Raw genomic sequence first — 11,208 nt, 5'->3', positions numbered from 1 at the left:
CCACTCTACAGAGTGGCGAAGTCACGCCTCTTCCGGTAGGGCTCATGGGCCCTACCGGAGCCCTACCGGAAGGGGCGTGACTTCGCCACTCTATAGAGTGGCGAAGTCACGCCTCTTCCGGTAGGGCTCATACACATATGTTGTTTGTGGATTTAAATGATAATTTTTCATGCAAAGAAAACTAAAAATGTTCGTGAAGAAGTTTGATAATTTTAGGTTTTATGTGAGGCCGCTTTGTGAATTACAGCTCTTCGCTGCTCTCGACGCATATGATATACGTCACCACACCCGCCCTTGGAACTCGGCACAGAGATGGCGATCTCTCTGCCCCACTTCACCGCTTTTTCCAAGGGGAGGATGAAAGCATCGAAAGAGGTGAAAACCATTATAAGTCGGGGCACGTGCAGAGTTTCAGTTATGCTGATGGGAAGATTGTCGGTCTTCTCCACGCTAGTCGCAGGGAGCGTGACGTCACATACGAGCCGTGTAGTCTTTCTCGTTGTGTTTTCTCTACAGCCTATATCTGAACAATTGCACAATAAACGGTCGAACTCTTTGCATGAAAAATTATCCTTTAAATCCACAAACAACATATGTGTAATCCAGGGCATATAAAGACCGGGACCAGAAAATAATTATTTTCTCTCCATTGACACCCATTCATATTTTTCGATCTCATAGGTCCCATGAGCCCTACCGGAAGGGGCGTGACTTCGCCACTCTATTTCCACTAACTACTAGCATCCGGGAGGCACGGGAAACACAGAGAGGGAGGAAGGTAGTCGGCCAGCTAGATAGCTATCCGCTTTATGTTTTTTTCATTCTAATGTATATTTTGCTCACTCGTCATGGAACATGTTTTGCAGTCAAGTTTGCAGTGACTTCTGTTGCTGAATGTCCATGTAAAGGACAAACGAATGAATCAAACAACCCAAGAAGACTGAAAAGAGGACAGATAGCCTACGAGAGTAGGCCTAAATATTGGTGTGGGATTCCCAAGATATTTATCATCAGAATGTAATAGCAGAATTTGGATACGCTAGGCTATCTATCTGAATGAATAGTGGTAAACCCGAGGTTTACATTTTTCTGAGATTATTAATTATGGTTATCCTACTCATCTAAATGCAATGTCTTTGACTTCACTGGGGGCAGCACTTCACTGCAAGAGATGAGAGCTTAACGTAAACTACAACCTTGTTCCTCCGAACCCCGGTGTCAGTAAATAAACGGTCAAACGAGCTGCACTATATATATTCAATTTAATTCATTTAATTCATATATGTTCAATTTAATTCATTTAATGTAATACATTCATTGCAATGACACATTTTTACTTACAAACAAGTATTTTTTTTATATATATAAATAGATCTAGTCTTGTACTAGGTATATAAACATTGCTACTGTATTTAATCGCTCACTATTCTAATAAGCAAGGCGTAATAAGGTAGGCAGTATTGAACAATATTATATATATATATATATATATATATATATATATATATATATATATATATATATATATATATATATATATATACATAAATACATAATTATCAAGTCAGCCTGTTGCACTAGTGCTGGTGCAACAATCAGCTTCCAAAACCGTAATAAATGAAACAGAAGGCCAAAAACCTTATCAAAGGGGACATATACCACCAGGTGTGAGATTAGCCCTACAAAAATCTGCCCCATATGACATCATTAGTGGGCGTGTCCACCTAGATCTGTGCTAGATAGGTGAGAAACGTTTACTTCAGTCCACTGGGTAGGCTGGTAGACTGATCTATCCAGCACAGATCTAAATGGACACGCCCACTAGTGATGTCATATGGGGCAGATTTTCGAAACGGCTTGCAAGGCTAATCACACCCACATCTGGTGGTACAATATGTCCCCTTTAACTTTATTAACTAAAAGAAAAGAATCACAAGTGACCCGAATCCTCTTTGTTAGATGAACGAGGCAGCGTACAAAAGTGCATTGTTTTTTAAGTTAATACAGGAAAAAAAAAGTCTGCAACTCTTGCAGCTTTTGAACATTCCTATAATTGTATCATTTATGCTGTTCTAATTATCATTGTTTTATAGCTTATGTTCCGGGTTTATATCTTACGTTTAAGCGGATGGTGTCCCATTCGCGCGATAAATTCAAATAATATAGTCGCGAGGGGCAACTGCTGTTTTCCCAAACGCAAACGGCAACGTGCGGACGCTCTCGCGTATTTTCCGCTGATCGTGAAGATACCATCGGAGACCTGCTGAGGTGAGCGAGGCCCGTGGTTCCCTCAGAGCGACCCTTTTATCAAACCGAAGAAGAGGAGCCTTCACCGGAAGCGGATCATCCATGTTTATTCCGCGGCGCTCGGCTAACCGAGTCCACGCTTCTTGCTAGTGAGCAGCAATGTTGTAGCTGTTAGCATTAACATTCTGCTGCTGGGAGGGTGCCCGTCGTTTCGTTTACTGACAGATCTGACTCGTTTTCATCAGCACTTCACACATATTTGTTAAGTTATTGTTATTTTACGGAGCGAACTGTTCAGTCTTCTCCACTGATTTGCCGGTTAGCATTAGACAGCTCGATCCCCTGACGAACGGCTAACTGGCACCCAGGTCCATCTGTCGGAGGTTCGTCTCGATTCATCCTTAGGTTGACTTGTGTGTTTGTGAAGAAGCATGGCGATGAGACAGACCCCGCTGACCTGCTCCGGTCACACCCGGCCCGTGGTGGACCTCGCCTTCAGCGGCATCACCCCGTTCGGCTATTTCCTAATCAGTGCCTGCAAAGGTGAGCTGACACTGTTCCACCATTAACGTCACTGCAGTCACCGGGTCATACGAATGTGTCACAGTGACCCCGGAGTCAACTCATGTCCTCTCCTCCCTCAGATGGAAAGCCGATGCTAAGGCAGGGGGACACGGGGGACTGGATCGGGACGTTCCTTGGCCATAAGGGGGCCGTCTGGGGCGCCACGCTCAACACAGACGCCACTAAAGCGGCCACCGCGGCGGCAGACTTCACAGCGTGAGTCCGACTAACTGCTGCACTCCCGTGGGTCCCTGTTGCTAGGAGACAGAGATGGCTGTCTGGTCATGTTTAGAGAAGTATTTTAATCCAGCGGGGAGAAAGTTGTTACTTCAGCTACATATCATTCATGAGCAGGTGGGCGTTGGGCATCTTGCCCGAGGATGGCACAATGTGGTTGAACCCAAAACCTTGGGTTCAACTGGGAGCTGAGAGTTAAACCCATGAACCGCTACACAACTGAATGGTATCACAATGTGTCCTCCTTTGGAAAATAAATAAATAATTACTCTTCCATGCTATGCATGTTTTTGGGCTTCCGATGGCTTTAACTATCTTACACTCATACAAATGTGATATTTTGTTTGTTGAAAAAGCTATTTGCCTTAAAAGGCATTCTGCTGTTGTATCGGACATCTTTGGCCTCCAGTCTTTATAATTGGCAATGATTGGGGCAGGATAGTGTAGTGGTTAAGCTCTTTAACACTGTACAGACACATTCTTGGTTCTAACCCCTATGTCGGTGGTCCACCTGTATGCATCTGTAGCTATGCCAATGCTACGCGCCACCTAGGGTGCTTTTACTGGGCTCCTCCAGCACAAGCACACCCGAGTGGTGATGGTGAAAGACGGTTTATTGTAGAAGATGATGGTAGTTGACCTGGCGCTCCATGATGCAATGTAGGGGATGTAGTGTGTATGGTGATGGCTGGTTTCACCTGTGCAAATTAGTGTAATCATGGACTCGGGCCAGGTGATGCTGCTTAAACCAGCCATCATCCACCAACACTCATCATCATCTTAGAGCAAGATATCTAGCACTACCTGCTCCGTAATGTAAAAAAAAATCCCCAAAGCTGGCGTGGCTGCATGTGTCATTCTCTTTGTGGAACACAAGACGGGCGTCGTTTTGTGCTTCGTGTTCGTTTCGCTCACACATGCATCATGATAACGGGGGTCTTACTGCCTGCCTCCGGTCTTCCCCACTGGAGCTGCAGTCTATGGAATCTACCTGACTTCACATTGTTCCCAAATCGTCCCTAGAAATCGCGTAGTATGGTCCCAGCTATAATTCACTTGGACTGGAGCGTCTTCTGACAGGCTTAACGTTAAGATGGAAACATGCAGGTCACTGTGGGGGTTCCTCCTCATCTTCTTCTCTGCGTCTCTCCTGAATGTTGTAGGAAGGTGTGGGACGCGGTGAGCGGCGCTGAGGTTCTCACGCTGGCACACAAGCACATCGTAAAGTCTGTTCATTTCACTAAGGTAGGTCCAGACCGCCCCATGCCTGCTGCTTCTCTCCTCACAATAAACAACTCAAGGGGAGTGTTGTGCCACCAGGTCTGACTGTGATTAGCGGTTAGAAGCCATTTACTTCCCTGTGCCTTAGTGACATCACAAGTGGGCGTGTCCAACTCGATGTGGGCGTGTCCAACTCGATGTGTGCTGGATAGATCAGCCTACCAAGTGGACTGCAGCAAAAGCAGCTGATCTATCTATAAGGCCTAAAAAAAAAAAAATGTTTGGTTCCGGTTTCCGACCGACCATGTCAATTTATGTGCGACCCAAATTATTTTATGAGCTTTAAAAAAATATATATCTATATATTTTTTTTTATGCAAACTATAATCACGTTTTGGTACAGCACCTCTTCATTCTGTACAAGGATGAGCGAATTTTCTCGTTTTTAAATGAAAACAACCTACCTATCATTCGCTGCCGCTGGAAAAAATAAAATAAAAAAATAAAATAAATTCCCTACCTACCCATGACCTCAACTGACAACCAACAGGAACCAAACTTTTTTTTTTTTTAGGCCTAATACATCTAGGTTGGTTATTCCGTTTGAAATGGCCAATAACACTCACACCTGGTGGCATAATATCAACACATAACCGAATGCTGCACAATATCATCACACCTTCATTCAATCATGTCGTTTATACCAAAAGTGTGTTGAACGACTGAGGCCTCATTATTTCAGTCTCACTCTCTCTCTTTCTCTCTCAGGACAGTAACTGTCTGCTGACTGGCGGAAATGACAAAGTAATAAGGATCTACGACCTTAACCAACCAGAAGAGGGTGAGCAGCTGTTTCACGCAGTTGTGGCTGCAGGACTCTCCTTTGCCAGCTGTGGATGACCCATAACCTAATTACCAGCCTATTTTCCCTGAGCTTTAAAGGGGCTCTATTCTTACCCTGCCAGTTGCATAGTTGGAGGAACACTTCAAACTTTGTAATGTTATGAAATAAGGGCCCTGTAAACGCAACCGGTTATTCAGGCCAACGTCTTGTCAATGTCGTTTAACAAAGTACTGATGATTAAATAAACGTCTTGCTCCTTTCTTATATTTTCCCCCCAGCACCCCAGGAGATCCCTGGCCACACGGCATCCATTAAGAGAGCTCTGTGGTGCCACGACGACAAGCACATCCTGTCAGCCTCTGAAGACCGAACCGTCCGGTCAGTGGGCCAAGCTCAGCCTGGGTCTCTCTCCCCCCCTCCCCCCAGTGATGGCTGATGGATTTACAGTGGTCAATGGATTGTCATCTCCATATTTATTGAAGATTAGGATTAATATTGAAGCAGTCCCTCATTTGGTTTATCGATTTGATGACTTCTAATTCATGTGAGGAGTGGATAAGCAACTATTGGTGACTAGAATTTAATTTGATGTGATCTAAACTATTCTGTGCATCCTCACTTACTTTAAGGGGATAATGGATTTGCTTTTCATTATGCAGACAGTAGCAAACGGCAAAGTGTTCTCTATGAAGCCCAGCAGTGTGATTTCAGTGGAAGTACCATATTAGAAAGTGTTTGTTGTCCGTCTGTGTGTAGACTTTGGGACCGGAACATACCTGAGGCTGTGAAGACGCTGTCCTTCGACACGTCGGTGAGCAGCATGGAGTACCTGGCGGACGGGGACGTCGTGCTCATCACCTACGGCAAGACCATCGCCTTCTACAACGCACACAGGTACAGTACAATACACAGAGGTACGCACCATGCCTCTACAACCCAAAGGTACACAACATCACCTCTACAACACACAGGAAAACAACATCAGCTCCACAACACAGAGGTACACAACATCACCTCTATAACAAACATAGGGGCTTAACGTGACCTCTACAACAAACAGGTAAACAACATCACCTCCACAACATACAGGTTAACAATATCACCTCTATAACACACATAGGTACATAACATCACCTCTATAACTAGGGCCCTATGAATTCCGCGATAACGAAAACGTGGACGGAATCACGGAATCGGACAATAAAAACGGAATCTACAGATAATTATTATTTTTATTTTATCTTTTTTTTTTTTTTATTAAGCAGGAAAGTATTAAAAGTAACAAAGTTACAATTTAAAACGGGCCTGTCTTAGTAAAATAACTGATTTCCAGCAGGTTCCTGTTCTTCAGCACATATAACATGCAACAGGGACAAGGCACATCACGCGTCACATTTACAATATGCAGCGGAATTCGCCATTATTTTGGTGAAATTCAGTTTCGAGGGAAAAGGGAAACAACACAGGTGACATTAACGTCACTGAATGTTTAGCAGTCACTCCCACAACAATGTTAAAAAAAAATCCCCGGTCCACGACCCAAACAATAGGTCCCGCTCCTAACAAGAAGCCGAAGAAGAAGTTGAAGCGCCCGTAATTCGGTTCTAACCCCAAATTCAGAGCCGAACAATATCCAAAACACTTCTATCACTCAGGTGATCAGCTGTTTTGTAGAATATGTCAACATACTATCGATTGGAAACGCAAAGATATGTGCGATGACCACTTGAAGTCCAAAATCCATGTAAAAGACAATGAACGCTGTAGCCAGGGCACGCCCCTTCAAACCACAATTTGAGTTTATAAAAAAAGTTTATAAGCACTTTAATATTTATGTCATTTATTTTAGGCACAGTGTCATGTTTTTATTTGAAGCACTAAAAACAGTGCAATGTTGTGATGTATTAATAAATGTAGTCTTCTATCTGATTAAATTTTGTTAGTTGGCAATTATTTGACACTCGTTCTGATGATTTTAAGTGTAAAAACGGAATTCATGAAAATTAAAACAGTAAAAACGTAATTTGGAAAAAAATTAAACGTAATTTGGAAAAAAAATTAAACGGATTTCATAGGGCCCTATATAACGAACAACGCATAATCTTGGGTTTTAGGGGTTTATGAAGAAAAAAATGTGTCTCATTGGTCAAGTATTGAGTCAGAAGGCTGCATTCGTAATCCCCAAAACATCTCTAAAGGGGTTTGTTTTTCTCCAGGGACAGGCTGAGATTATATAAAATTATTCTGGAGACTAAATTTGCTGTTTTACAGGAGGATATTTTTAAACACAAAGCAAGGCTCCAGACTAACATTTTCTACTGGTGGCACTGGTCCCAGTTTTTCATTTGTTGGCACCCTACGAAATTGGGAGGCAACCCTATTTTTGCAGATTTGACTTGGGATCGGCATCCACCGACCGTCCATCTGTAATCATTCAATCAATTACTTCCAATTAGTTCATGTTTTTTTACTCCTATATCAGAAATATATTCATGTTACAATACATTCATCCTTTTCTGCTGATCCGTCATCCAGCATAGTGCCTTGGTGTGTTTTGTTTGAATGCTATTCCTTTGAGCTTTGCTCGGTGTACAAACCACATTTCTAGCCATGTGTCTGAACTGGAACTGAGCTGGTTCGCGTTTCCAAGGAGAGCACTTCAGTGCTGAGGCCAGCCTCTCTGTAGCATTCAAACCTTCATTACCCCCCCCCATCACTAAACAGTGGCACAGTGGCCCGGCTGAGCCCCGCTTTACAAAGAAACTCTGCACTCACCGAGTCGGACTGAGAGTGGATCCCACAGCCACTGACTTCCTGTGTGTGTGTGTGTGTGTTGCAGCCTGGAACTGATCAAGACCATAGTCACCCCGGCAAACATCCACTCCGCCTCGCTGCACCCGGAGAAGGACTTCATCGTTGCCGGCGGCGACGACTTCAAGCTGTACAAGTATGACTACGGCACCTCGGAGGAGCTCGGTGAGTACATGACCTACGCCCCATGTACGATGGGCGTCGCTGCATTAATAATAATAATAAATTAAATTTATATAGCGCTTAATATGGTACTCTAAGACGCTTTGACTATTTACGTTTTTTATTCATGCTCCACGTCTGTCCTGTGCTCCGCCCCCAGAGTCGTATAAGGGCCACTTCGGACCGGTCCACTGCGTCCGGTTCAGCCCGGACGGGGAGCTGTACGCCAGCGGCTCTGAGGACGGCACTCTGCGGCTGTGGCAGACTGCCGTGGGCAAGACCTACGGCCTGTGGAAGTGTGTCCTGCCAGGTAACCTCACGTCCTGATGCAGTCCGTTACATCGCCCGCACACATGGCCGCCATAAGATCTGCTTCATTCATTCATTCAATTACATTTTGTTTGTATAGCACTTAATCCCAAATTGAGTCTCAAGGGTTTAACAGGCCGTATATGTATGACACTTCCCTGGCCCCAGCCCAAAAGAGGGCACGAAAAAAACTCCCTTAATTAGAAAGGAAAAGATGAACGCAGATTCGGGGTTTTCCCCTCCTTCCAGGGATGATCAGGACTGCAATTGGTGCATGTCATAATTGATATGCATGCATACAGGCAAAAAAAATTATATTGCTGATGGGGGGCTGGCCGGTTAACCATAAGGAGAGTCGAGGCATCCAGACGCAGTCACTGCAACACGCAAGAACAGACAGAATAAGAAATTGGAAGGGGAAAGTGCTTACAAAAAGGTAGACTACTGGTCATCTTGTGACTACACAAACAAACACAAGATCTGGGGACATCTTTAGGGGAAGGTGTACGATATAATTATGTCTCAAACTATGCAGGCTTTTTCTACAGAATAACTAACATAAAATACGATGCTATTAATGTTCCCAAACTGGCTGTCCACATCCCTCTCTTTATAAATTAATGTAATCCTTCCTCACGGCTTATAGACCTAGCCTAGTAACACCAAGTTAAGAATAGCAAGCTTCTAACGGGCATCAATAATCGCTAGTCTATTACTCAACACTGCCTAGTAGTTAGATGGATGTAATTGGGTTTATTATGTATGAAAGCAGAATGGGGAAAATGATTTATAGACTACTGCTGCCACCCGGTGGCAGAATAGTACGTAGCAGCTCATGATCTATTGGAAACTTTATAAGATGCACTCTAGCTTGACTATACAAGTTGCTTATTGACGCTCAAATCTGTGTGGCCTTACATGTTTACTCCCATATGTCTTGGAATCCAAGTACTACTCTTGATAAGGAGGATCTAAAATGTTTGTCATGTGGTGAGGTGCATTCAACAATACTTCGAGTATGTGTTCAGAACTTTGGCAACATTGGTATACTGTCCCATTCTAGGGCCTAAATCATTAAAGATTTTTGAATGAGGTAATTGTCGTAGAAGCATAGTGACTGAGACGGCTGTTGATACGAATCAAGAGGCATTATTTGGATTTGGAGAATCCTTTTTCCTGTCTATCACATCTGCCCACACGTTTCCTCTCAATGGTGGAGAAATGCAGAAAGGGACGGTGTATTAGTGGCATTCATTTTCAAAATCTTGCGCTCCTGTACTTTAACCCTATGTCTCTTTACCGCATGATAATTGCCCCATTCATCTCATGCATTCATCCAGAAGAGCAGTCATTCAAATCATGCCCACATTGTACATTTGCATTCAAATGTAAATTAAAGTATCATCACACAAGCCTTCCCTGTAACCGACCGAGCAGTGAGCAGTAGTTTCCCCCTCTCTTGTTGATTAATCCCATGGATCACAACCCTTCAGCGTGTGAGTCTCGCCCCTCAACCCTCTTTCTCATGAAGTACGTCACCGAACAGAATAGCAGTTTGAGCACTGAAGGCTTAATCAGTTGCTTTTAGACAATCGTGAATTCAGATACGTCTTTAAGGTCCCCTCTTATCTACTTGTCTAATGCTGTTTGTAGTTTTTTTTAAAGCCTACTCTTTTTTGCTTGTGCATGTTTTTCTTTCTTAATCTTCTTGTGTGCGTGTTCCACAGAGGACCTGGTCTCCGAGAACCCTGAGCTGATCTACCCGGTGCCAGCCGAGATCAAGGCCTGAGCTGGCGCCCCCTTGAGGTGTGGGGGGGAGCTGTCCCCCCCCAGCATGACGCAGACACAGTTTTAGTTGAAACTTTGTTGGGATCTGAGGATAACGATTCTGTGAGGGAGGGGGAGGAGCTTCTGGCCACACATGGGATTTGGGGATGAACATGGGGAACAGAGGCCCAATATACACAGACACACATAGACACAGAGACCGACAAACATAGAGACACAAACACACATAGAGACACAGAGACTGACAAACGCATAGAGACACAGAGATAGTCACAAACAAACACAGACACACAGACGAATGGTCGTCGGTCCCTAGTGCCTGAGGGTCGTCATGGCTGCCCTATGATCCACCTGAGGCCTGCCCCGACCCGGCCCCTCCCCCTTTAGGAGCTATCCCCCCCCTCCCCCCGGAGCCCGACCAGGGCTGCTTGTCTTATTTTATTTCAAGTTTTTATTTCATTGATGTGAGAAGAATAAACGTGGTACCTTTGCTCACGGGCGAGCTGAAGAGTGCTTTCATTTCACATTGTGTTGCTCGACCTCTGCCATATTGTTTGAGTGGTCTGTCTTGGTGATGAAATTGCTTGTTTTGGTGCCGAAACGGAAAGAAAAAGTCATTGCTGGAGTTTTCTTTTCTCCCCTGTTTTACTATGTCCAGTGATACAAATAAACAAATGCATTACTATTTTATTTCAACGTTATGTGCAAAAGAGCAAATTCATTGTGTTTATATTTATTCATACATTTTGTGATTGAAATGTGTCTCTGAATATTTTTGTTTTGATGGTAGGGAAATATAGATGCTTCAGGTATAGGAGAGAGTTGAAAGAGCTGATGCCTTATTTAATTCATAACTTTTCAAGGGGAACTGTCAAACACAAATAAAGCTTATATTTTTTTAAACGCACATTGTATTGACAAATATGCACATGATGCATAAATCATGAGATGTACACGGGCAAGATACAGTAGATATTAAAAAACTAAACTAAACCTAGATGGCATAACAAACAAATGATTTGCAT

General features: G+C 43.6%; 1 protein-coding gene across 1 annotated transcript; it reads left to right on the top strand.

Moving 5' to 3' along the window:
- The first annotated feature begins 2,276 nt into the window (after positions 1-2,276).
- On the top strand, positions 2,277-10,900 carry strap (serine/threonine kinase receptor associated protein). The gene is made up of 9 exons (XM_060038269.1): positions 2,277-2,790; positions 2,892-3,027; positions 4,212-4,293; positions 5,038-5,110; positions 5,392-5,491; positions 5,870-6,007; positions 7,953-8,089; positions 8,247-8,396; positions 10,123-10,900. Exons 1-9 carry the CDS (start codon positions 2,679-2,681, stop codon positions 10,182-10,184), a joined length of 990 nt encoding a protein of 329 aa, XP_059894252.1. The 5' UTR covers positions 2,277-2,678; the 3' UTR covers positions 10,185-10,900.
- The last annotated feature ends 308 nt before the right edge of the window (positions 10,901-11,208 follow it).

Source organism: Gadus macrocephalus, chromosome 19, assembly GCF_031168955.1.
Source record: "Gadus macrocephalus chromosome 19, ASM3116895v1".
Lineage (NCBI taxonomy): Eukaryota > Metazoa > Chordata > Actinopteri > Gadiformes > Gadidae > Gadus > Gadus macrocephalus.
The sequence above is the reverse complement of the archived record's forward strand: the minus strand, read 5'-3'. Positions and strand labels throughout refer to the sequence as shown.